The sequence below is a fragment of the Hipposideros armiger genome, unplaced genomic scaffold, assembly GCF_001890085.2.
Source record: "Hipposideros armiger isolate ML-2016 unplaced genomic scaffold, ASM189008v1 scaffold_234, whole genome shotgun sequence".
NCBI classification, from domain to species: domain Eukaryota; kingdom Metazoa; phylum Chordata; class Mammalia; order Chiroptera; family Hipposideridae; genus Hipposideros; species Hipposideros armiger.
Genome location: NW_017731584.1, coordinates 832,760 through 860,673, shown reverse-complemented (window position 1 = coordinate 860,673; position 27,914 = coordinate 832,760). Strand labels below are relative to the sequence as shown.

At 45.1% G+C, this 27,914-nt stretch overlaps 1 protein-coding gene across 9 annotated transcripts in view; it reads left to right on the top strand.

The window, feature by feature from the left end:
- Positions 1–27,914, top strand: part of BACH2 (BACH transcriptional regulator 2) — a 358,299-nt gene that overhangs the window by 322,678 nt on the left and 7,707 nt on the right. For all 9 annotated transcript variants that reach the window (XM_019655018.1, XM_019655017.1, XM_019655020.1 and 6 more), the window contains 2 exons: positions 10,514–12,109; positions 24,645–24,851. In XM_019655018.1, coding sequence (XP_019510563.1) covers positions 10,514–12,109; positions 24,645–24,851 — 1,803 coding nt within the window. The remainder of the gene's footprint in view (positions 1–10,513; positions 12,110–24,644; positions 24,852–27,914) is intronic.

Below are 27,914 nucleotides of genomic sequence, written 5' to 3'. Positions count from 1 at the left end.
TCTTCTAAGAGTTTTATAGTTTGGGGTTCTTTTGAAAGTAGTTTTAAAATAATAACAATAATAAGAGAAAAGTAGAAATTATACATATGCAGGGAAAGATGGTTCTGGGAGCTTGGAATGCCCAAAACAAAGTTCAAATAAGGACCTTTTATTTATTTTTTTTAACAAAACTGCAGTTCTTTGTTTAGTTCAGTGCTTTTTTGCCCCCAATGGTAGAAAAATGGGAACTACTATGAAAAGCTGTATGGAACCACAAAACCAGTATCAAGAAAACTGAAGCCCAAAATGAGTGGAGACCTTTCTGTTTGGAACATGAAGACAAGGAAACCAACAGCTGCCATTCGGTGCTGACTGTTGGTACTAAAGATGGCAAAGAGCCCAGAGTTATCTCTATATTGTGTGTCAAGGAGAGTGCTATTAGATGGAAAAGTGACAAATACGTGTAAAAAGAAATGGAAACCCCAGGTAGATGAACAATAAGAAAACATCTAAGCTCCCAGTCTGAAGTAAAGCCCTCAAACTACAGAAAAAAAAAATTAGACATGATTATGGTACAATTTGTTATAGTCAAAATCTTTAAAGAATTGTGGAGTCCAGGAAAGCATCAGAGTCTCAGATCAGAAATAGCATCATAGTTTTCAAAAACAAGGAAGAAAGTGGATCTTAAAAGTTTGACTGAAGAGCAATTTGTTTAATAGGAATGATTTCTGATTATCTAGACAAGTATGGGTCAAAAAATCAATTTTGCAAGGCTAAGATGGACACGTGGCTTATCAGTAGCACATGCTGGGGGGAAAAGAGCTCAGAGTTGTTAAGTGACAGCTCCATAAGTAATAAGTGACAAAGAAATAAATCTTAGTCAGCATTCCTAGAAAATAGGATCTAAACAGAGAGGTTATAGTTCTGTGCTCTATACCAATGACTGGAACATTTACTCAGTCCACATACCTTGCTGGGGATGTAGTCAAATGCAAGATGGTTCAGAGGAAGACAACGAGGAGGGTACAGGGGCCCATACAGTTAGGTCCCAGGGGTGGGAATTTTGGCTTGATATGAAGAACCATTAGAAGGTGCTGAAGAGGGACTCAACTTCTCATCACTAGAAACCTTAAAAATGTTTTGTGTTTCTAGTTGAGGATCAAGTGGTTGGTGGTTGGTTTGAAATAACTAGAGGAACTGAAGAGGTGAATCAAACCTTGACTCAAGAAAACTCTGGTCTAACAAGATCACTGGTTCCCTGAATGGGGAGAAGGTCATTTAAAATGGAAATTAGGTAATTTTTTCAATCTTCTTTTTAAAAATAATTTTCTGTTGGAGGTGGTTTTTCAAATGAAACTATAAACCTAGATGCAGGTTTTACTACTTTTCTACCAGTGAGTGGGATGCTTTTCACTTTCATTTTACACCGAAAAATGTATAAGCTACTACTATTTTATACCTATTTTAGGATCTACACTTACACTGAAATTGGGTTTTTTTAATTATTCCATGAAGTTCATTATATAATCTTTCAGAAGGGAGATTTTCTGTTTTCATTGTATGCTTTTAGAGTAAATATGAATATAGTACCTTATGTTTGTATCATATATAACTTTTGCCTGGGAAATATAATCATCTATACCTGAATGAGAAAGTAATTGAGGCCACAGATAAAGGAGGGTGAGATGAGGAGGTAAGACCACCCAGTTGAAATGGAATTTCCACAGGGTCAAGGTGTTGCTAGTTCCCAGGAAAAACAACAAAAGTTTGGTTCCCCTTCTGTGTTCTCATCAACGCTGAGACAACTAAAGAAATACCTACGGGGCAGTTTCAGCTGTTATGTAGCCCCATGACAGCTCTGAGCTGAGTGACACAGATAGGGGATACCTGGCATTCCCTCTAAATATCAACTTTATCAGGCTGCCTTTCTAATTTGGAATAAAGCTTTGGTGCTACACGGCTTCCCATTAGAAAGGCATTCCTGGCTTTGATGTCTTCCAGATCCTCAGGACCAATGCTAAGCTGATCCTGCTAATTTACCAAATTCCTATGTGATAAAAGGGCTTCCTAGGATTTACAGAGTTTCATTGGGCAATAGAGGGACTTAGAAATTATCTTCATTCTTTAAGAAAAATCTAGGCACTGAATCTGAATGGTGTAAAATAGCAAGAGAACCAAGTGCGAGATTCACCCTCTTCATACCCAGGGAAGCACCGCTCCCAGTGGCCAGACTCCTTCAGATAGAGCTATATAAAACTGAATATTTTACAGAGTGTAATACAACTTACAATAATGTGTTTCCATATGAAGTACAATTTCGTTTCTGGTTCACTTCAGAGAGACAGCAACAGATAGGAGAGGAGCATGAGAGTTGAACTCTGCAGTTAGAAGAGTGGGTTAAGCTCTGGCTGACTAGCCATGTGACTTCGGGAAAATCCCTTCACCTTTCTGGGCTTTCTGGGCTTCACCTCTTTTGCTTCCTTGTTTGCAAAATGGATGAGGATTGAGTCAGGGTTACAGAAACCATGCCAGGTGTTTCAGAGGGGATATAAAACAGGGAATTGGTTACACAGGTGTTGGAAAACTGGAAGAACAGAAAGGGAAGCGTGAGTAATGACTGTAGGAAGCAGCTATCACTGCTGGGGCAGAAGGGGATAAAAAGGACCTATACCTGTGGAGGAGAACCGCCCCTTCCAGACACTCCAGCAGGAAACTGGGATGCAGCCATTTCCCCAACACACCATTGGGAAAGGAAAGAAAAAGAGAAGGAAACTGAACCACAGCTTCGCCTTTCCTCCCACCTCCTGATCTCCCACCAGTGTCCCCTATTGGCAAAAATCCAATAAAAAGCCAACCAGCATAGGAGCCTGGGAAATGCAGTTTTAAACTCCCAGCCTCAGCGTTACAAGAGGGAACATAAGAAGAATAAGCATGAGGCCGAGGGACAATGGCATATAAGCAGCATATGAGTTTATAATGTCAGACTAAAATTAAATTAAATGATAGAAGTTGAAGTTAGTAGTTAGAGCTAGATTTTCCTGTTTGTATTAAAGTAAAATAATTTTTGTTAAATTTTTTTTATTAAAAAAGTTTGCATTTGGTTCATGGTTTAGGAAAAACTACAGGATGTACATTCTACAAACCCTTGTGACAGGAGAAATTATAGCGAAAATGTGGGTTATTGTAAGGTCCTTCCCAAAAGTTCCTAGGAGTCAATTTCAGGGAATCTGGGATCATGCCTTTCAATCATGTGGACTCATGTCATATCTTTGTTCACTTAATCTTACTGATTTTCTTTTTAGCCAATAAAATATTCATCAGTGGGCTGACCGTGTATTTCAGTTCAAGATACCCATGATCCTGCCGGTCACCACTATCTACACTCCTGATCCCAGGAGCTCTGCCAGCAAGCTTTTGGAGTTTAACACAAATGGAGTTCCACTGTTTGACCTCTACCCTAGGATGCCATCACCTCCATTGAAATCAGGGAGCCCATTTCAACTGCAGGGGATAGATAGCGTGTGTGCATGTTGAAAGAGCCAAATTCTTAGGCATACAACATGTGCAATTGCACAGGGCCCTGTACTCAAAAAAGGACCCTGTATTAGTTTAATGTTCTGCTGTCATCATCTTGAAATTTTTAATCTCTGACCACGAGGCCCACATTTTCACTTCGCACTGAGCCCTGCAAATCATGTAAACCAGTCTTGGTGTTGGGGCAGAGGAGGGCACCCAGGAAAGGCCTCACCGAGAAAGTGGCACTTGAGGAAGAGCATGAAGAAGAGGGAGCAAGCCACACCCTTCTTTGACTTATCTGATGAACTTCAACTTAGCCTGCAGCACTCAGGGCAAAGGTCACCTTCTCTAGGAAGGCTTATACTAAAGCCGTTAGCAGTTACTGCCCCCAGCTTGGTCCTCCCGTGGCACCCCATAAATACCTGTTATATACTCAGGTTACATTGTAGACATTTGCACTGAGCGTCTATCTCCCTGGTCACTCGCGTAGCTCCCTGGAGAAAGAGACTATACTTAATTCATCTTTGTAATAACAACAATAGTAATAGTTGTTTCTCAATGCCAGACCCTGTTCCAAAGGTTTTACTACAAGGCAGGCATTGTTCATATCCTCTCTTACAGTTGGAGAAACTGAAGCACAGAAAGGGTAAGTAACCAGCCCAAGTTACACAGCTGGTACATAGTAAGATCTAGAATTTGAATCCAAGGACAGCTGGTTCCCCAGACCTCATACAGTACACAGTGAGTGCCTGGTATGTGGTTGGTGAATGAATGAACAAGTAGAAGAAAAACAGTGACTAAAAGATCAGATAGAGAATCCCAGGGGCAAATTTACAATTAAGAGAGAGGGACTGTATGTTGTGGCTGCAGACCCAAATTCGAGCCTGCACAGGAGAGAATTCACACTTAATTTTATGCTTTTAAGCCATATTCACTAGCACAGGCGATTTTTTAAAGCAAATAAACTCCACCATACGAAATTATATACTTATATGTATAAATCAACTTGAATGTTGATTTACTTTTTGTGTTATTACTTTAGGAAAAGAAACAAGGTTGTTTTCTCTTGCTTTACCTTTAACTAAAAATGCTAAAATGACCAGAAGCTTTGTTGAAATAGTGAAGTTAATTTAACAAATATGTCCTGAATATAGTATGCTTTCATAGCATGCTGCTTTAGAGAGAAAAGTGTGATAATATGGGTATTAATTATAGAAAATTCAGATTGGAAGTCATGGCTCGTTGCTATATCAGTCTTCATCCTGCAGAATGGGAGGCAGTGCAGTTGGGAAGGAAGTCTTATCACCAGTGTTGTATTATTTGTTTAACAAGTGCCTTGCTATACAAAAATCAACCCAGAGGGACGGTCAGTGGCCTCAGTATTTTAGAACGTCCATCAGCATAGCTTTGTTGCCTTCACCTTCCCAACTTGTGCAGTGTGTACGAGATCCAGCTTCATCGGGGAGTATGTGTGGTGTTGCTAAGGGTGAAAGGTTCCATGTTTTGTAAAGATGCACTTAGGAGGCCTTGAGAAGCGTGCCAGCCTTCTCCCAGGGAGCAGCCACCAGATCTCCTGCTTTGTCTGGTCAGCCTTCTGCAGATGGGCACAGTGCTACAGCCGTGTATGGGTGCTGCCAGAACCAACTGTGGAGATCTTATTCACATGGTTTAAGTAGGGAACGCTGTTCCAAGTCTCATAAAAATTCCCAAACCCTCTTTTCAATATACGCCTGAAGACTACCTGCCTGATCCCTGTAATAGTCCAGACCAGGGGTCAGCAAACTGCGGCTCACGAGCCACATGTGGCTCTTTGGGTATTATTGTCATGTGGCTCTGAAGTAAAATTGAAAATGAGAATAAAACTATCACAGTTTCATTTATAAAATTTTTATTTTTTTATTTTTTATTTTTTTAAAGATTTTATTGGGGAATTGGGGTAGGGGAACAGACAAGTTGCTGTTGTTTTGTTCTTCAGTCTAGTTGTGGAGGACATTGCTTCACTGGCCCATGTTGGTATTATCATTGCGCTCTTCCTGGGTGAGGCAGACCAGTCGCCGGCCTCTGGATGGCCGCTCACGGCGGCTCGTGGCCGCTCACACCGGCTGCCAGCTGCTCACGCTGGCTGCCAGCTACTCACGGTAGCTTATGGCAGCCCACTGCAGCAGGGGCTGCAGCCTATGCTGTCGCCATGTGGGATCCGAACCGGGGCCCTGCTGCTCAGAGCTGGCGTCCCAAGCCAGCTCTTAACCAATGCGCCACTCGGCCAGCCCTCATTTATAAAATTTTTAAAGGATACTATTCACATAATGGTGATTTCATTTGTTTTATGGCTCTCGAATAATTTTTAAATTGTTGTGAGGGACAGGATTGGCTCTCGCGTCTCAAAAGTTTGCTGACCCCTGGTCCAGAAAAACGAAACTGTTAGAAGTCCCCGGTCATAAGCTCTGTCCAGCAGTAAACGAGGCACCTCCTGTGAGTGAATGTCCCAGCTCTGCCAGCAGCACCCATACATGTCCTCTGCCAGTCGAGGTTTCACCAGTTCATCTTCCTTTCATCAGCAGCATAGAGATGATATATCAGAACCCAAGGGAATATAGGGTTAAGGGTCACAGTTTCAGTGGGTCAGACGTTCCACACATTATCAGCATGTGGACACACACCATAGTGCATGAGTTTGGAAGTCTGACCTGATTTCTTTCAGGCCTGAAGTCTAGAGGTCAATGCCACTTGCCTTGTTGTGCTGACTCCCGGATGAGGTCATTGCCCCCTTTGGAGCAACCTGAGAGCAAGGGGGGTGATACTTCTGCCCTCTCTCAGGTCTTAGCTCCTCGTAGCACACGCCATCCTGCCCCCTGGGTGTGATCCAGTCTCATCTAGAGCACAGTGTGAATCACACATTGTGGAACCAGGTAGTTACGTGTTAAGCGTGATGAAAAAATACTCTTCCAAAAGATCCACCCAAAATAGTTCATTCAAAATGCACAGCTGTTATCCCAGGTTGTCATTATAATAATATTGTATTTTGCATTTGTTTATCATTCCTTTAGGCCATTCCTGACCAGCACATGTTAACCTAGATATGTCTGCCTTCCTTAGAGCAGTGGAACCCAGTTCCATTAGCATCAGTGAAATAAAACTGGTGTGCTATTTCTAGTCCCTTCATTCCACGTTAACTTCATGATCATTACCTTTTTCAATAACATTTTTATGGGTCATTACTTTTGTGTGAAATTCTCCACTCCCACCCCCTCTTATTTTTTCCTATTATCAGAGCCTTGTTAAAAACAGAAAGTAAATAACAATGCAAACTTGCGGTCACAGATTCGTAAACATACAGCTTCACATTGGTACCTGGATGTTTGCTGTGCGAGTACAATGAATGAGTTTAATGATTCCTAAAAATGGAAAGACAGTGCAGCCAGGTCAAGATGAAGCCTATACCAATAATTAGAAAGGCTCTGCCTGTTTTCACGCTGGCCTGCAGGTGTTATGAGCTCTTGCTTTCTGTTTTGTATATTTGGAGGTATTACAGCTGGCCTGAAGTGCACCTGAGTTGGGTCCCTGGGTGGGACACCTGTGGCAGTTCAGAAGTTACCCATTGTATCGAAGCAGCCCTTGACCCAGAGCAGACATAGAGAGGGGGAATTCACTGCGCTCCAGGTGTCCTGCTTATGAGTGTTCAAGGGATCCCCACAGACCTCAGCACTTTCCTCTTCTCCTGAACTGCTGTGGATTGCTCAGTTGACAGCTAATGGTGTAATCCTGTGAGAACCCTTCCATTGTGGACTTCCATTATGACTGAATTAACTTTTCATTGTTAGTACCCCTTCCACAAAGCTGAATTGTAGGTTTCTTGGGCACAGGCCTGAGTCTTATCCATATCCATTCCTCATAGCACTGGGATTGGGAATCCCAGCTCTATGCCTGTGGCTGAATACCTTCACCTCCTTGCTACTCAGTTTCCCTGTCTACAAAATAGAGTCACTCATGCCTGCCTTGCAGGGCATTGTGAGAACCAGCCAGCACAGTGCTGGGCCCCAGGAGGTGCTTGGCAAGTGATAATTCTGACTCACTAGACAGAGCACTGGGGCACATAGCAGCTGAGCAAAATTTAGCAGAACTGAATATGACAAAGCAGAATTAAACTCCTGGGGGATGAGCTAGTTATGGACTCTTGAAATCTCATGGTGAGAACACCATTTCCTTGGACCTTGGGCTTGAATGACAGTTTACAACCCCATTTTTATTCATGACTCCTTCGTGACCATCTGACGATCATTTCAAGCTCATCATGTCTCCTAAGCCCAAAAGGAAAAGTGATTTGATTTGGGATATGGAGACTGTGCTCATTGGCATCCTCAGTCCAACTCATACATCAAACATCAGCCCTTCCTTGAGTGGAAAAGCTTTCTCCAGCTCCTTGCAGCCTTGTGGCAACTGGTGGCACCCAGGACTGATCCAGTGATCCCCATGGGTCTTTCTGGCTTATTTAAGAATTTTCTTTTAAAAAGCAACCATAGTGAGGGCCAGTGGTGGGGCCTACTGAGACAAAGAGCATCAAAATAAAGAAGAAATGGTGATAAGGATGAGAGGATGAGGAAACAGACTCATCATATAGAAAACAGACTGCATTGAGATGAGTTTCCCCAATTTCCTATAGAGTGAGTGAGGACATCTGCCAAAATTCAAAAACTGTATTATCCACTCAGCAACTGGCAGATTGCCTAGGGACGAAGCAGAAGATGACTACTTATGGAGGGGTCACCTTTGCCTAGATTCTGCCATTCCTCTGTATGTGGAGGAGCCATGTTACAAAGAAGAAATGGGTCATGTGACATTCTCATTGCCTTCTTTGGTTCGTTATAAAAACGTACTTCCTTGCCTTGCAGTTCCTTTTAAAGGCTTTTGGGAGAAATGTCCATAAGATAGATACAGTAAGTACTAGATTTGCTGACTCTGTTATGATGTCAGCTTAGCGTCGGACACAAAAGTGGATGATAGATGAGCTCCTTTTCAATTCTAATACTAGGGGACAAGACATTAAGGACTCTTGCCTGCCTTGGGTTGGTTGAATGGTTTGGTATGTTAGCTTACACAATGTCTTGCTCCGAAAGTAATTTGAGATGACACTCACCGAATGCTGTGTTGTCACATTCTGTACACTCTAGCTGTGTGTTAGAGGCACAGTTAGACTTATGACATATTCAGTAATATACAAGCTTTCCTCAGGTGGTTACCATGTTCGAGACCCTAGTTAGATGCAGACTTAGAAAGAGAAATGAAACCATCCCTAATCTGAAGGACCTTGCTGTCTTATGGTAAAAACAGACGCAGTTAAATATAACAAACGTGAGATAATAATGATTGCCCTGGTAGAACTGTAACGTGGGTCTAGCAGTCATGGTTTTTGTTGTTTTTTGTTTTTTTTTTATAACCAAATATCTTGGGACTCATTAACTGACAGATAATTTTTTTATTTGGAGTTTTATTTAAAGTACTTCAAAATTCTTGACAATTAAAAACCCCATTCGGTTATGTATCTAAGAAATTTTCCTTCCTGGAAAGAATGCAGCAATAAACAATCAGGGCTGCGCTGGAGAGTCCGAGACATTTCCTCAATCTGGCTATGGGGGGCTGACAGGATGGTGTCATTCGTTCTCCCTAGTAGGTTTAGAGAGGGCTCTCAGAGAAGTCGATGTCTGAGTTGAATCATAAGTAGCTAATGTAAGTCCTCACAGAGTTTTGGCTCTGTGTGCTGCGGTGAATTTAATACATGGGGAAGTCGGCTACCAAAGGTTGCCAGTTCATCTTGCTCTGCACTTATTCCCCAAGCAGATATTTTTAAATCCCTTGTAGTATAGCTTCCAGCAAGGCCCCGTGATTGCTGCTTTCACCTGATTTGTACACATGACTCATAGACCTGCCTCCCCTTTCTGTGGGGTCAGCAGTGCTTGCTTGCAAGAACCTAGAGGATGCATGATTTTGCACCTAGAGGGTAAGGCTGCTTGCCCTGAACGCCAGCAAGTTTAATCCACTTACATTGGGGGGGAAAAAAAAAAAGATTGCCTTAGGCAAAGTATTTCTAATTATCTAAGTTATTCTCTGTTGTGTGCATGCATGTGCGCACGCGTACACACAAGCTGTGCATAAATAGCACATTATCAATCTGTGTGAAATATAATGGATGAGTAGCACATGACAGTAGGTTTAGCCTCTGAAGATTTACCAGGAAAGAAGACAGCTGCATGGCAAAGCTGCTGCTTGTAATTAGGGGAGGACTAGCCCATGTCCTGTGCCACTCAGCAGCTTCAATCATTCAGATGACAGCCAGTTTGTTTAGCTCTGTAACCCCCATTCTGTATGGGCCAGGAGTTAATTTCTTGTTGAGAACACTGCTTTGGTTTGTTATCATCTCTGGTATCCTTGTAAGATCAGGTATGACATAATGAGTGAAAAGTCCCAAGTAGAAACCATGATGAATGAGCAAAACAGGCATTGCTTTTCATGTCTCTGTTGAACTTTGAGGAAAAACTATTTGAAACCCTATGGACTTTCAGTATTTCACAGGGCCATATTGCCAATCGTGCGGTTGACATGAAAACCATAACACTTTCTTTGGCCCAGGGCAACTGCAAGAAGTGTCAGAGCACGCCTTATGCAGAGTGACTCTCAATGGCGCTGATTGGGAGGGAAATTAATAGCTTCCCATTGTTCCCGTGCATTTTTGCCAGGATATTTCATTAGTTTAAACACTGAACCCGTTGTCATCGTGTTGAGCCACTTGACCCTGGTGATTTCCATTTCTGTGTGAGGCGATGAAATAGAGCAGTGGCATGCACAAGACAGGCACTAATTATTGGAGGCAGGATCATTGGCTGCCCCAGTATGAGATTAACTGTTCCTTTGCAGTCTTTATTCTGGGACATTAGCCCTGTCTGGTTATCTTGCTTCAGTTGAGGGATTCGGGACAATAGCAGTGCTGACGGTAACGTGGGCAATTTCCCTGTTTGTCTTGCAGGTCACGGCCAGGGGCTTTGGGCCGCTGTTACAGTTTGCGTACACCGCCAAGCTGTTACTCAGCAGAGAAAACATTCGTGAGGTCATCCGCTGCGCCGAGTTCCTGCGCATGCACAACCTGGAGGACTCGTGCTTCAGCTTCCTGCAGACCCAGCTCCTGAACAGGGAGGATGGCCTGTTTGTGTGCCGGAAGGACACGGCCTGCCCGCGCGCACACGAGGACCATGAGAACTCCGCGGGAGAGGAGGAGGAGGAAGAGGAGGAGACGATGGATTCAGAGACGGCCAAGATGGCTTGCCCCAGGGACCAGATGCTTCCAGACCCCAAAAGCTTTGAGGCCACCACCATCCCAGTGGCAGAGAAGGAAGAAGCTTTGCTGCCCGAGTCCGATGGGCCGACGGACACCAAGGAGAGCTCTGAAAAGGACGCGTTGATGCAGTACCCCCGATACAAAAAATACCAGCTTGCATGTACCAAGAATGTCTATAACGCATCATCACATAGTACCTCAGGTTTTGCAAGCACATTCAGTGAAGATAACTCTGGCAATAGCCTCAAGCCAGGGCTTGCCATGGGGCAGATAAAAAGTGAGCCGCCCAGTGAAGAGAACGAGGAAGAGAGCATCACGCTCTGCCTGTCCGGAGATGAGCCTGACATCAAGGACAGAGCCGGGGATGTCGAAATGGAGCAGCGGAAGCAGCCCAGCCCCGCCCCTGCCCCCACCCTCCCCACCGGGGCCACCTGCCTGGAGAGATCCAGGAGCGTGTCCTCTCCCTCCTGCTTAAGGTCTCTATTCAGCATAACAAAAAGTGTGGAGCTGTCTGGCTTGCCCAGCACATCTCAGCAGCACTTTGCCAGGAGTTCCGCGTGCCCTTTTGACAAGGGCATCACTCAGGGTGACCTTAAAACTGACTACGCCCCTTTCACGGGGAATTATGGACAGGCCCATATGGGCCAGAAGGACACGCCCAACTTCACGATGGGGTCGCCCCTCAAGGGGCCTGGGGTGGAGGCTCTCTGTAAGCAGGAAGGAGAGCTGGACCGGAGAAGTGTGATCTTCTCCTCGAGCGCTTGTGACCAAGTGAGCACCTCTGTGCATTCATATTCTGGGGTAAGCAGTTTGGACAAAGACCTCTCTGAGCCGGTGCCAAAGGGTCTGTGGGTGGGGGCAGGCCAATCCCTACCCAGCTCACAGGCCTACTCCCATGGTGGGCTGATGGCTGACCACTTGCCAGGAAGGATGCGGCCCAACACTAGCTGCCCGGTGCCAATCAAGGTCTGCCCTCGCTCACCCCCCTTGGAGACCAGGACCAGGACTTCCAGCTCATGCTCCTCCTACTCCTACGCAGAGGACGGGAGCGGGGGCTCCCCCTGCAGCCTCCCTCTCTGTGAATTCTCCTCCTCACCCTGTTCCCAGGGAGCCAGATTCCTTGCCACAGAACATCAGGAACCAGGCCTGATGGGAGACGGAATGTACAACCAAGTCCGACCCCAAATTAAATGTGAGCAGTCTTACGGAACCAACTCCAGCGATGAATCCGGATCATTCTCGGAAGCAGACAGTGAGTCGTGTCCTGTGCAGGACAGGGGCCAGGAGGTAGGGAACCCACATAAATTCAAGCATGTGATCCACTCTCTCGGTCCTTTATCTGGACTCTCCCTTCCCCCCACTCCCCGCCACTCCCAGATTGTTCTTATTTGCCACGATTAAAGGTTCCAGTAAAGGTACTGGCTCCCCGCTCCATGGAAGCAGGATGCTTCATGGTGGTTCCAAATTAACTGCTTTTGTTCTAGAAGGCTCTTGAAATTTGATCTAGATTTCAATATTCAACAAGCAGAAGCAAGCTACGTAGTGAAAAAGGAAGGCTAATGCATGAACGTATGCTCAGGAACTCCAGACCTCCCTTGCCACCCTTTTCCTTCTCCATCTGCTTCGGAAGGGTGCTGTACGCACCACCTCCATCCTTGCTCCTCACCCTTCATTGTGAAGGGAGATACAATGTCACTTTCCAAATGGATTGAAACTAGATAGAGCCACACGAAACGGGTGCTTTCCCAGCACCCTTTAAATTTTCCTTGTCAGCAGAAGACCCTGGGGTCGCAGTGCAGGTGATGGACAGCTCACCATCTGTCCTGGTCCCGGGGTCACCGCAGAAGCCCCCTAATCAGTCACACATAACTGTATAATATATCATTCCTGAGCTCCCCACCCATGGCGAGAAGTTATTTGGGGGAATAATGGGGTTAAGTAGCAGTTTCTGTGCACCCTGAAAGCAAAGTGTTCATAGATAAAAATTCCCAAAGGCTCTATCCATGTCTCAGCAGTGCTGGGAGAGGGAACAGGAGCAACACCAGCCACATCATCAACAAGATCCATGTGGCTAAGAACAGGAAAGAATAGATGCCCCATATGTTCCCCCCCCCCAACCTGAGAGGCCCCTGGAAGGACACAAGGAGTCTGTGACAATCTGGCACTGTCTTACTGATTGATACGGAACCAACCTGAGACTGCCACCTGTGTCTCAGACCTGCCTCAGGAGCTGGAGTGAGTGAACCCAGTGAGAAGGCCCTCCTCCACGCCGCTTATCCGAAAAACACAGGAGGAAATGAAACACAGTCCTCATTAGGCCAGTGAGGGCCCTCATACACATCTGTGCTCCCAGGATATCAGCCTCTGTAGTAAAGCAGAATGTTAACCCATCCAGACAGCACAAGTGCCACACGGGATGAGGTGGCTTTTCACAGAGCCACGTGCGTTTTATTCAGCCTCTGCGAGATTGGTGAGAAGCACATGAAGTTTTAGTTAGGGCATGTTTTGAAAACAGATTCTAAAGCGCTTCGTGCCAACTGCAGAAATGCCCTGTGGTCAGTTCCTTGTTTGGCCAGCTAGCCTGGCCCTTCCTTTTCTATTACTTCCTGGCATAAACGGAGAAAAACAGGATTTAATTTAGTTAAAATAAATTATAAAGAAATTTGAATGGGAACTGTTCCTACACAAATACACCCTATCCTCTCAGGTCTGGGATGGGAGCTAGTGCCCAGGGCCCCCAAGCCAGAGGCACATTTGTGTCTCTCTAATGTGAGAAGATTGAGGTTTTGTGAAAATTGTGAAAACAGCGAAAGGTTGTTGCTCTTTCCTCACTTATTCTTTCCCTCCAATCAATACTTTTGCAAGGTTTTCTTTTTTTTCCCCTGAAACTGTTCCAAAGCAAACCTGATGCAAAAGCCTCGTCACTGAATGAGGTTCACTGGCATAATGATTTATCTTGCCAAGGATCGGTGTCATGAAAAAAGGACAAAGGCCATATCTTTGGTATTTTGTCTCTCCCCTAAGAGAAGCCCACTGTGACACTAAAGGGGTTGTGTTTTTATGACATTTGCGCATGTTCACGGAACTGACAGTTTCAGAAAAACTTCCTTTTGTCTCTCTAATACCCCGAGAGAGTTTAAAGTCGCTTCTTGGAACTAAGTGCCACCAACAAGAGTGCATGGTTTTTCCTGTGTTCGGGCCGTCCCATTTGTCTACCTTAGAACTTTTCAGTTCTACATGAATCAGTCAAAAGGAGGACTCATTCAACCTATAAAATAGTCATGAACAGGACTAGTCCTCCACTCCCCCCCCCCTGAAAAATACCACTCCTTTAAAAAAAATACTTTTATTTGTACTTTTTTTTTTAATCTGCTTTTATTGCTTTTCTAAGCAGTGAAAGAAGTGACATTTACCAAAGCTTTATGCCGTTTCAGAAATCACACATAGCCCCCCTGTTCTATAGTACATTTGGACAGGATTGTCACAGTAAAGCTAAGGTTTCTCCCAGTTTGACATTTTAGTTTTCCTGGAGTAGAGGAGATTAGGTTTTCTAAGACCTATCTCAGGGACTCAGCATGACTGCTCCTCTTTGAGTTAATAACTTGCTGTCGGGAGTTACTTTGACCCTGGTGGAGGTGTGGCCCCCGGTGATAACGCTGATGGCAAACCCGTCACAAGGTGACTCATAACTCGTTCTCTTGAACCGATCCTGAAAAAGTCAACTCCTACTGGGCTGATTCTGCCTCAGTCGGCTCTTGTATAAGGTCCAGGTGACTTCTCTTCCAAGTGAACCCCAAGGAGACACCAGAGTCAAAATCAAACAAGGAATTCTCACCTCCGGGTAGCCACCTGTCCAGCACTCCAGATTGACAGGTCCGGCTCCCTCCCAGCCTCTGTCCTTCCACCTCTGTGAGGAGCCAAGATGTTAGATGAAAAGAAGTGTTAGCATACCGTGTATTCTGTAGCTGTTCTAGTTCTGCTCTGTTAACTCTCCCATCTCATCAACATTGACCTCTCTCATCCTTTTTAACTATTCCCTAGCTTTAAAGAAAACTTAAATTAGAACAATTGTCCTTTATCAACAACCAGCTTTTTTTACTGTTTTTTAAAATAATCAAACAGCATACTCAGCCCATAACATACCAAATTTAACAGGCTTTGTCTGTGCCTACAACAATATGTAAACACTATTCACATTTCTAGGGCTTTGGGTTTTGTTTTAATGGCATTTACGATATAATTACCCAGCAACTTGCTTCTTTTTCACATAGCTATCTAGGTCAGTCACATACAGCTAACTCATGCTTCTTTAATATCCATGGGTCCCATAAATCACAGTTTACTCAGCTGTCATCTATCAACAGCCATTCCAGTTGTTTCCAGTTTTTCCCTCTTATAAACATGACTGCAATAAACATTTTTGTGAACATGTTTAGTAGTGGTGCTTTTATTTTTGTGGGTTAGAGTTCCATAAGTGGGTTAAGGTGATGCTCACTTATTAAATACTACCTAACTACTTGCCCAAAAGGCTGTAGCAGTTCACATGTCCTTCAGCAAATTAGGAGTGCCCACTTCCCCCTGTTCTTGCCAAGTACTAGTTGTTAACAGGCCTTTTGATTTTTGCCAACTGATGGGTAAAAAATAATAATTAATGAGGTTGACATCTTTGCCCGTTTTTCTTTTGTGTTGTTTGTCTTTAAATCAAATCATAGGATCCTTACTCCTCAATATAGGTATTTTAACCCTTTCTAAATGTTTCCTCTGTGTTCTCCTGGTCTGGTTTTTTGGTTTTGTTTTGTTTTTTAATTTATAGTATCTTTTTCTGTATAGAAAAATATATGTTTTATGTAATCAAGTTATCAATCTTTTTCTTGATGACTTCTGGGTTTGTTATATTACTTAACAAGCCAGTTTGGAAATTTTTTCTTACTTCCAATGATGAAAAAATGAACAGGTCATATGAAGTGAAAAAAGTAACAAAACAGTAGACATAACTAGGTCCTAGTTTGCTTTAAAATGGGAGGCAGAGTTGGGAGAAGGAGTATAGGGAAAGTTTCATTTCTATGTATTTCTCTAATGTTTGAATTATATATGTATATATCTCACACAGGTTCTTTTTGTTAATTGAGCTATAATTCAGATACCATAAAATTCACAAGTGAACAATTCAGGGGGCTTTTTTGTTTGTTTTTTCGTTCTTTTAAAGATTTTATTGGGGAATTGGGGGAGGGAACAGCGCTGGGGAATCGGGGAAGGGGAACAGACAAGTTGCTGTCCTTTGTTCTTCAATCTAGTTGTGGAGGATGTGGCTTCACTGGCCCATGTTGGTATTGCTGTCAGAGAGTGGACCCTTCTCGGCGCAAAGTCCAGGTCCTTGGCAACTCAAGCAAAGAATTGAACGAGATGCCGGAGCAAAGTACTGAAAAAGTAGTTTATTCGAAGAGATAGTACATTTCAAAGAGTTTGGAGCGAGCCACGTGCAAAGGCGAGACTCAAAAGGCTGGACAAAGGGAGGGAAGCAGTCAAGAAGGGGGAAGGCGTCCAAAAGGGTGGACTTCCCAGGACTTGGAGTTTTTATCCCCTTTTCTCTAGAATGGGCTGTTCCCCTCTGGGTGTGGGACCACTTGATTGGCACCCGTAATTGACAAGAGGTACTGCGCAGGTGCGAGTGACTGGTCTGACCTAGTTGGGTATTTTACACCCATTTGTTTCAGGGGCAGATAGTTACAATGAAAAGAAGTTTTGGGTGCAGAGGGGAGGTCACCGGGCAGTCACATCCTGTGGGATGTGCAGGAATGCAGAGGCCCAATGCTTGCCTCTAACTGCCTGCCTAGTTTTCCCCTTGAGAGACGTGATCCCCATAAAATCTCTATGGGAAGTTGAGGGACAGGAGGTCTCTTCTTCTGTATCTGCTTCCTGCTGGGCAGAGGTGTAGACCTGCCTATTGGGGGATTCATGGAAGTCTCACCCTAGCTGATCTCAGATGAGAGGAAGGGGTCTTGAGCTCTGCCTGAAAGACCGCGTTGGTTTTTTTGGTTGTGACCGGCAATCTTGTTGGGATGTCCTCTGTATCCCCAAGGTCTCTGAATGAGGAGAAATAGATTTTAATTAATAAATCTGTTAGCTCTCATGAAGCCTGTGGACATTCAGCCTGTCACTCAGGTGGCATCAATTGTCTGGGTCCAGAATGGTTTTGGCATTTAGTTTACTGGCCTGGGGGACATTAGGAAGTCACAGGCTTTCAAGTAGTTATCTGAAGCAGGGGTGGGAGACTTCTATTGTTTAAGATTCAGAAACTGATTTACAAAGCAATCAAGAAGCAGGGGGATAGGAGAATTCTAGGATTCAGGCTAGGAGCAATCTTTAGTCTAGAATTTACAAACTGGTTAGAAAAGTAATCAAAGCCAAGAGCTAAGAAACTAAGAAACCAGGGAGGAGACTTAACATTTCTATACTTGACATTCTTATAAGAAAGAAAACTTAAAAGTTTCTCAGTAATGGGGGGATACTCACTTGGCCGGTAACAGTATTGTGATCATTGCGTTCTTCCCGGGTGAGGCAGTCGCTCACCAGCCATTGGACGGCCACTCACGGCAGCTCACGGCAGTTTACTGCAGCCCCACTGCAGCCTACGCCATCGTCGACAACTCATGGCAGTCCAGCTCCAGGTAGAGCTGTTGTTCACCATCTTAGCTATAGAGGTCGCAGTATCACTGGCCCTCATGTGGGATCCAAACAGGGGCCCTGCTGCTCAGAGCTGGCATCCCAAGCCAATTCCTAACCAATGCGCCACTCGGCCGGCCCACAGGGGTTTCTAATGATTCACAAAGTTGTATGACCATCACCACTCTGTAATTCCAAGACATTTGCATCACCCCTAAAAAAAACACCATATTCGTTAGCAGTCACTCCTCATTGCTCTCTCTTCAACTCTAGAAAACCACGAATCTGCTTTCTTTCTCAATAGGCTTGACAATTCTCAACATTTCATATCAATGAAATCTTATACTTGGTGGCCTTTTGTGTTTGGCTTCTTTCACTGAGCATAATGTTTTCAAGGTTTATTCTTGCTATTGATGTCCCCACTGGGCATGTCATCATATGTCAGTGCTTGATTCCTTTTTTATTGCTGAATGACACTCCACTGTGTGGATACACCGCACTTTGCTGATCCATTCAGCAGTTGAGGGACCTTTGGGTTGTTCACACTTTTTTGCCTAATATCAATAATGTTGTGAGCACTTTGTATAAGATTTTTGTAGACATGTGTTTTCAGTTCTCTTTGTTGTAGACCTAGGAATAGAATTGCTAAGGCATATATAACTCTGTTTAACCTTTTGAGGAACCAGCAGTCTGTTTCCCGAGGTAACAGCACCATTTTACATTCCCACCAAAGGTGTATGAGGGATTCAGTTGCACTGCATCTTTGCCAACACTGGTTATTACCCATCTTTTTTTATTGTAGCTATTGTATCTTGTTTGAGTTTACAGGTTCATTTTTTAAATTTGAAAATTATAGCAAAGCCACGCGCGTTTTCCAGGCAGTTAGCTTCTTAGAGAGACAGTTTTGTACCACAAGCATTTCTAATTCATTGTGGGTGTCAGTAAAGAAACACTAGAAAGAGAGTTTATTTGCACAGCCAAGAGCATTGATTGATTAGCTTTAGTAACATGTTTCATGTCAAGAGGGATAAAAGTGTGTAAGAGTGAGTGAGTGTGTGTGTGTGTGTGAGTGTGTGTGTGTGTGTGTGTGTGTGAGAGAGAGAGAGAGAGAGCAGGGAGAAATCGGGTCCAGAGCGAATGCTGAAACATGATAGCACAGAAGAGCTGTGTTTGACTCGAACTCTCCCACCCAAATGCCGACTTCCAGACATATGTTGTATGTAAAATTTTTACAGTTGTTTTTGTGGTTTGTTGGATCAGGCATCTTTTTTAAAATGTCTGTCATTGGTCTGCTTAATAAAAAGGAAACACTGGGCAGCATAGAAGTCAGCCATATTTCTAATTCAAACAATGTTTTTGTATTATCTAGACTAGAAAGACATTCTTAGCATCTGGCTGGAATCCGAAAGCATACTGTATGTCTGGAAGAAGAAACCATGTGACAAAGAACTATAGGGCTAATAAACAGAAATGATGATAATAATAATGATAAATAATACTTCACAGCTATAAGGCAATTCAGACTTTTCAAAGCACTTTCTCCATCTATTATCCAATTGTATTCTTCATAGCCATCCTATAAGCTAAGCTATCCCTCTGACTCACAGACCCTCAAAGAACTTCAGGACAGACAGAAGAAAAAACTTGTCTGAAATTAAACAGCTAATTAATTGCAATATCACAGCTGAATCGCAGGTGTCCTACATTTGGTCCATCAACTGGACCATGAGAATCGAGGGCAAAAGGACGATTATGCAGGAAACATTTCTTAGTGTGGGGGAGGAGATGTCACTGAGCTGGCTGTCCCCGTGCCCACAGCATGGAATCACCAGCCCAGTGGGCATCTTGCTTCCTCACACATCTGACAGTGTTGTGAGAGCATAGGTGTTAGAGTCTTGGGAGAGCTGACTGCACCATCAGGGCCTCAGGGTGCTGACTGTTAGTAGGGTGACCCCCGTGGCTTCTACTCAACATCAGGCAGTGACACCGAGAAAGGAGACGGGAAAAAAGAGTCACACCGCTTCCGAGGGCATTTCTAGAGGAAATAGATGCTTGTTTTTGGCTTTTTGTGCAACGTTTACTTCTCTGTCCTGCTTCTCCAATAGCCCCCAGCCAGCCAGCCAGAGACACCAGGCAAGCGATTTGTGTTAAGAGGCATGGTGAGGTGATTACAGTCGGTCTGATTACACCCCTATAAAAATACTCAGAGGAAATAGAGATCACAGGGAAATCCACCAGAGCAAGAGAGTCATTTTTGGGGGGTGGAAATCTCCCCCTCTTTTGCCTCATATTTGAATTTTCTACAAGAAGTTATATTTCTCACTTTTTTTTTTTTGAAGATTTTATTTTGGAAGGGGAACAGTGTTGGGGAATTAGGGAAGGAACAGCCAAGTTGTTGTCCTTCAATCTTAGTTGTGGAGGGCGCAGCTAGCTCAGCTGCAAGTCCATTTGCCATCCAGCTGCCTGTCAGCAGCTTGCAGCTGCTCAGCTCAAGGTGCCATGTTCAATCTTAGTTGCTGGGGGGCAGGGGAGGGCGTAGCCCACCATTCCATGCAGGAGTTAAACCGGCAACCTTGTTGTTAGGAGCATGTGCTCTCACCAGCTGAGCCATTCTGCCACCTGTTGGCAGCTCAGCGGCAGCTCAGCTCAGGTGCAGCTCACTGGCCCATGTGGGAATCAAACCAACACCCCTGTTGCTCAGAGCTTGTGCTCTTAGCCAACTGAGCCACTCGGCCAGCCCTCTCATATAATTTTTTAAATGATATTTTTGTTTACCTGGGAGAGAGGGGTGTTCTGGCTGCAGAACCTGAGTAGTTGTTGGCAGGGAAAAGAAGTGGAGCCGCTGATTTGTGTTTGATGAGCAGGAAGCACTGGCACCCCGGGGTCCGGCTCTGGCACCCTGTGATCAGTCCTGGAGGAGGGATATTTATGTATCATTCACCTTGCAGATATCACCACATTCTCCCACCTTTGTCTAGCCCCTGGGGCCAGAGATCCCTGGGCACACTGCAGGGCCACTCATTTCACTGCTCAAGAGCTGGGTGCCCCAGAGAGGCTAACCTTCCTCTGGTCACCGCTTAGCCGGCCAGTGCAAGTACCAGGCTAAAAACGTCCTCTGTCCTATTCCTCCTGGTGTGCTGAGAGGGAAAAGAAGGGTGAGCACCCTGCTGGGGCTGGGTAGAAGCGACAGGAGCAGGTGACGCAAGCTGTGGCACCAGCTGGCTCATGGTGATGTGGTGCCGTTTGGCCCTTAGCTTGCTGACTCATTGGCTGCCTTTGACTCTCAGAGTCTCTGCTGAGAACCAAAGCCCAGGCGGGCAGCGCCTATGCGGATGCCCTGTGCCTAAAGAGAAATCAGCGCCCTCCATCCCAGGGGCCCTTCCCCTGCTGTGCTGCCTGCTTAACCTGTGCGGAGCCTCCTGTGCGTGTGGTTGGCTGAAAGCAGCTGCAGGCCTGCAAGTTCAGATGGGGGGGTGGGTAGTTGGCAGGAATTTGATCTTGTCATGTTGGGTGTTTTATGATGAGGGTCCTATGAATGAAAACCAAACTGCTGCTGAGAAGTAGAATCCTGGAAGAATAAGTGTGTGGAGGAACAATAAATAAGATGTGGAGCCCTAATGGGCCTATTAGGGTTGTAAGAATTCACCGGGGAAAAGGAAAAAGGGCCTCAGCCTTCTCGATGTGTTTCCACTTTTCCAGGCTAAGTAGCATTCGCTACTAACCTCATCATAAAACACCCAGCATGACTTTTGAGCCCTGCTTGAGGAATGTCAGGGTGCCTGCAAGTCTGAAACTGGAATATTCCCTCAGCTCCATCAGCGGTCTGTCTGTGACTGCTCGTTATGTCCAGGGACGATCCCCATTGGCTTGGAACTTACTCCTCTGAAAATAACGAACAGCTGTGGTGAGGTTACCACTGTGCCTTTCCAGGAACACTTCCGGGATTTCCCTCTTGGTAGTTGGTGGAAGTTCTCCCTTGCTGGAGGGGTAACAGAGCCTTTTAAACAGCGACACGAGGGGTTGGGGTTGGGTTTGTTGTTTTGGTTTTTGTTTTTGTTTTCACATGGAAGAAAGTCTGTGGCTGACTATTTTCATTTCCATTGACCTCTTTACAAAGCAGCTGGAGTTGCAACAGCTCGGCTGATACTTTATATGGCCTTTTGCTTCAAGGACTTTGAAACTAGCATTGTTGAGTTTTCTTTTTTCCTGTCAACCTCCGTCCTCCTTCCCTAGTGTTTTATATTCACTGGATGATGTTAAGTACAGTAACTCTTGGTATAAAAGGCCCTTTGACTTTCCCTGTGGCCTGAACGATAGGTAGATATTCTTTCTGAAAATAAATAAACACAATTTAGAGCAGACACAGAATTGCTTTGTTGTCAGCAGAAGGGGAGACTCCACCAGGCCCAGAAGTGCTGCAACCTCTGCTGTGCAAACAAGGCTTCTGCCTGGTGTGGAAACATCCGTGTCCCCAACAGACAGACCTCTGTGTTATTTAAGCACCATCCAGGATCTGAGTGTCTGTTTGTTATCCGAAGGGCATATAAGGGAAATCAAACATTCTCTCATATTATTATAATCCCTGTGCAAACACAGCCCCATGGACAAAGCCCTTTCCTGGGCCCATAACAAGGAGCTGTTTGTCCTGGCTGCTGGTTTTTAGCAGTCGGAGCAGAGCTGAGCTGAGAGTGGTGTAATGTGTGTCACTGCGATTTTGTTCTCTTGGGCCAAAATTGTACAGGTGTCATGGGGCAGCGTTTACCATGCGGAAGTTGAATCAGAATGCCCATTGGGAGCCTTCAGCAAATGCCACGTCCGTAAGGCTCAGAGCCATGAAGTATCCTGTCAAAGCAATTGCATCCAGCCGTAGAAAAGCCAAATGATTGTTTAGTATGATTGCTTTTGTGCATGGGGATTAATAGTCGCAAATGCCAGGATCTGGACTCGTCAGCCTGCATCTGATGCAACCAAAGAGAAAGCCTGAACTCAGAATAAAATATCTTCATCTCCCACCCCTGAACAACACAGACATAAAACAGCAGCTTCTGAATATTAACGAAGACTTGGTTTCTTCATCCCAAAAACATTTTGATCAATGAAACCCAGACCCACCCTTCTGTTTTTCTGGTTCCTCAAGTTCACTCGCGTCCACTTGTACAGTCTTCTAGAGCTGAGCTGTCCAGTACAGTAGCCACACGCCACACATGGCTACTGAGCCCTAGAATTGTGACTGGTCTGAATTGTGATGTGCTGTCAGTGCAAACCACACTTCAGATTTTGAAAACGTAGTACCAAAAACAAAAAGTAAAATATCCCAATTTTTATATTAATTACATGTTGAAAATATTTTGGATCTATTGGGTTCACTTAAGTATATTATTAAATTTAATTTCACCCGTTTCTTTTCACTTCTTTTCATTCTTTTAATCGGTGGGTACTAGAAAACGTAGAATCACCGATGTGGCTCGCGCTGTTTGCATTGAACAGCGCCGGGCTGGCCCTTGAAGGAAGTGTAGGTTTAGAGCGCCATCTGCTGGTCGCTCTCAAGCAGACGCTAAAGGAAGCAAGAATGAAGCCGTCTGAACTGGGAAACGCTTTGTCTCGTGGTGGAGCAACATGCAACCTTCCTTTTCCAGGACCTTCTGAAACAGGCCCAGAACTGAACCCTGAAGTCCCTGCATCATGAGTCAAGGGCTTGCAAACTGCTGGGAGGTGCAGGCCTGTGTCCTGTACCTCGTGTTTGCGGAGGAGGCCCTGGAGAACAGCAGTGCTTTTAGGAAATATTTCAAACCACCACAAGGTTGTAAGCAAGCATTTAACAGAATACAAGGACACACAGCCATCCTTCAAGAAACGAGGGTCCTCTCTTTGGATAATGTTGATCGGCCTTGACTTGTCAAGAGTTTGAAAGTAGGAATCTTGCTGATAGTAGTAACCGCATCAGTTATGTATTGCTGCACAACAAATCACCCACAAACATCGTGGCTTAAAACAAGAATGATCATATCCCACCTCCCACCATTCCGTGGGTCAGGAGTTCGGGAGTGGCCCATCTGAGCACTTCTGGCTCGGGATATCTCATGAGGTTGCAGTCAGGTGCAGGCTGGGTATTCGGTCATCTGAAGCTTTGGCCCAGGAAAGTCCACATCCAGCTTCGCTCATACACGTGACTGACCAGGTGATGCTGGTTGTTGACTGGAGGCATCAGTTCTTCTCCATACGGGCCTCCTCACAGGGCTGCTTGAGTGTCCTTGAAGCATAGCAGCTGGTTACCTCCAGAAAGAGCAATCTAAGAGGCCTAAGAGGAAGCTGCAACACCTTTAATGACCTAGCCTTCAAGGTCACACACCATTACTCACGCTGCATTGTATTGATCAAGAGTCAGGGACGTGCATCTCACTTGTTGATAAAGGAAGGCCGACATCATGTTGTGAAAGAAAATGTGAGATGGGATGGCCATTGTATATTTAGAAAATATAATCTGCCAAAGTGCCTAACGCTTGTGAAGCACTCTGCAGCTAAAAACCATGCCTCATTTTGCAGATGAGGAAATTGAGGCTCAGAGAAGTACAGTAACGAGCCTGGGGCTTCATGTCCGGTGGGGAGGACACAGCCCCGTTTTAACTCCTCGTCCACCTGGTATAGCCTATACAAGCCGGCTCCCTGTATCTCCCTATGCTGTGGAAGCTACGAATCATGCTGATTGTTCCATCTTTCCAGCATCTTCAAGGTGTGGAGTGCTTTCTCAGTTCAAGTGGTGTAGATAATTCCTTAGGTGATATCTGTCTATAAAATGACATTGTATTGAGATGAGGCTCAATGGAAGTAGGTTTCAAATAACTAGAGAGCCCCTCTTACAAAAGTGCTGTAGCCATGAAAAAGTATACAATTTCCAAGATTTTCAGTGCTGCTTGCTTCAAAAATCTCAGGAATGATAACCACGATATAATTCATGTGTTCACGTTCTGTTTGATTATCTGAATATTACATCTTATTTATATTTGAAACAGGAAAGAATTAATCATAGCTTGCTTTCAGTAGTTTCCATATGACGTGGTCATCTTAAAAAGGAGGTTTTACCATTTTTTTATGTTCTACCTGCCAGAATTAAGACTAAAATCCAGCTGTCATAATCATCTTATATTATTCTTGGTTTCAGGTCAAACTTCCCTTTCCTGTAGATCAAATCACAGATCTTCCGAGGAACGATTTCCAGATGATGATTAAGATGCACAAGCTAACCTCAGAACAGTTAGAGTTCATTCACGACGTCCGACGGCGCAGCAAGAACCGGATCGCAGCCCAGCGCTGTCGCAAGAGGAAACTAGACTGTATTCAGAACTTAGAATGTGAAATCCGCAAATTGGTGAGTTGACAAATCCGTGGCCATCAGCAACCTGGAGTGACTAGGACTGATGCCAAGTTACAGTAGTGAAGCCTGGAGGAGTAGAAAGAAGGATCACCATTCAGGGACCTCTGGGTTCATTTGTAAACAAGTTTTGCAACAAAAATAATTACTTTACATCTGCAATGTGTGTGTCTGTGTGGGCATCAATATTTTATACCTTTCAGTCGTACCAATAGTTCTGTTCTATTTTCCATTTAGTATGTACAAATAGCTAACACTTATTGCACTCATATATGGACCAGGCATTATTCTCAACTATTTTTGTAGATAGTCCCATTTAATCCTCACATCAACCCTATGACTTTGGCAGTGTTTTATCTCCATCCACAGAGGGGAAAACTAGAGTGCAGAGAGGTTAGGTAACTCACTGCCCACTGGGTGGCAGAACTTGACCGTAAATCTAGTTGTCTGATTCCAAATCTTGTGTTTTTACCACGGTTCCCTCCTGCCTACTGTGAGGCAGCTGCTCAGCCACATGACCTCCTAAAGCCCTGTGCAGACCCAGGGTCCTTAATTTTGCAATTCTGCCTCAAAGTGGCTGTCACTTCTTTCCCTATTCCTGAGAGCATTTTGCCTCAGGGAACAAGCTTCCATCGCCCAAGCTCCCCCTCACTTGGATTCTGTGCGCCCTGCTCCTTGATAAGCAACCTTTAGCTACAGGTGGGCTCTGGCTCCTGACTGTAGCTTTTATTTTTTTTTTTTTTAAGATTTTTTATTGGGGATTTTGGGGGAAGGGGTACAGACAAGTTGCTGTCCTTTTGTTCTTCAGTCTAGTTGTGGAGGACATTGCTTCACTGGCCCAACTTGGCACCATCATTGCACTCTTCCCGGGCGAGGCAGATCAGTCGCCGGCTTCTGGACGGCCGCTCAGTGTCACTGGCCCTCATATGTGGGATCCGAACCGGGGCCCTCTGGCATCCCAAGCCAGCTCTTAACCATCGCGCCACTCGGCCGGCCCCTGACTGTAGCTTTTAAGGCAAGCAGTGCAACCTTATCCGGCTTGACCTTTCCGCTGGCCACATTCTGGAAACTCAGCTCAGACTGTGCCAGGAAAGAAGTCTGTTCCATGTCTATGCCAGGGAAGAAGACAGAGGCCACATAATGAGGTCATGACCTCAGTTCAGGTCCACATACTACATGCAGCAATCCTTTGCCTCTTGGTAAGCCCCATCCTGATGCGAACCTAAGAGCAAGATAAAACGTCTGAAAAGCCTGAGTAAATGTTATATGTTATCAAGATAATCAGGAACCACAGGGTCTTTTGTTTTTTAATGAACACCCACAAGCAGAGAAAATCTGCCCATGTTCAGTGGCTCCCACCCCCTACAAAATAAAGCCTAAGCTCCTTAGCAAGACACGCCATGATTTGGTCTGCAGCTACCCTCCAGCATCACCTTCCACTCCCTTCCTAGAACTTGACCCCTAATAAAAGCAAACTGTCTGCACTCCCTCACCACCACCCCACCCTGTCCATTTCCTGCTGTTTATACCTCTGTGCTTGTGCTTCTGCTGTTTCCCCTCTATCTTGGACTTTCCTCAATTGTTTTCTTCTCTAACTATGCCCATTGTTCTTTAAGAGTCAGGTTACTGTCACCGCTCCAGGAAGGCCCTTTCCTGAGTCCCTGGTGAGGCTGGGTGTCGGCCCCTGGAGCCCCTGACCTCTGGCCTTCGTGCTTATCACATTAGTCTGTCATTGCCTGTGTGTGTGTCAGTGTCCCCAGCCCCTGGCCCTGTAGGACAGTGTCTTCATCACCTCTGAATCTCCACTGCAGACCCATGGAAGCCTCTCAGGACATGTCTGTAGCCCTAAAATGTATTAGAAATTGCGACTGGATTGTGGGATTATGAATTCCCTCTTTCTTTCCACATTTTTCTTGAATGTCGTTTTCACAAGAACAAAATTTTTTAAATCTAAGTCGCGTCAGGAAGCACAACGTTGGTGCTGGTGCATGTGGGTCTTCTAAAAGCATGCTGGGATTAGGTAGGAAACCAGACAAGGCTGAGCCCACCCGTATGAGTCGCCAAGGCCTTAGGCACATGTCTATGGGAATTCCGGCCCTGCACTCCTTCAGGTAGCAGAACGCCTCTAATCACCCATATGTGAGAAATGCCTGGTTTTTAGCATTCTCCCCCATATAACTTTGTGATACTAAACAAATAATAAAGTCTAAGCCACACACCAGGCAGATATCCAAAGCACTTTGCCGGTATTGTTCAGTTGGAAAACCAAGAGGACATCTCCTAGTGCTCCCCCCACTTTTGTGGAAACGCCTTAAATAGCATGCTGCATTTCACTGCTGAAGAATTCCCTGTGCTCTCAATGGCCACCTGTGACTTCGCACTTGGTGCTTCTCATCAGGGCCTTGATTTGTGCTGCCTTTCCTGCAGTGAGCCACAGCACTGTCCCACACAGCGTTTCGTTTTCTTCCCCCTAGAAAGGGTCGCAGAACATCTTGCAGATCAGTCAGCGTGGAGGGTTTGGTCGGTGGCCTGACCAAGGTGATGTGGCAGAATTCCGACTGAGATTTCCCCTCCCGGGGCTGGGCAGTGAGTGTTGCCTCTCACTTTGCCGACTTCCAGGTTACAATGAAGGAGATCCACGTTGCACAGCCCAGATGGGTTTTGCTTCTTAGCCACCACCCCCTAGCTGGAGTGCTGCACCCACTTGCTGGTCTGCGTGGTAGGGGCGGCTCTGGCAGCAGGGGCAGGCTTATCCCACCCTGCAGGTCCTCGGCACACACACTCACTCCCCACTCCCACGCTGTCTCCAGCACGCCGCCACTCAGCTCTTGCAAACTTGCATAATGTATTTCTCTCGAGTTGCACTTGTACATCTGTTTATTTTTCATTTTTAAAACATGTTTTCTTGAAAATTTTATAAATATTTTAGCAGGTGCCCTTTCCCCGTGTAAATCTCTGTCTCCGACACACATGCCCACGCTGCCTGCCAGACTACATTCATGTAACTGCACGTGCAGCTCCCGTGTGGGAGACCCCGTGTCGAGTGTTTCTCTCTCTCTC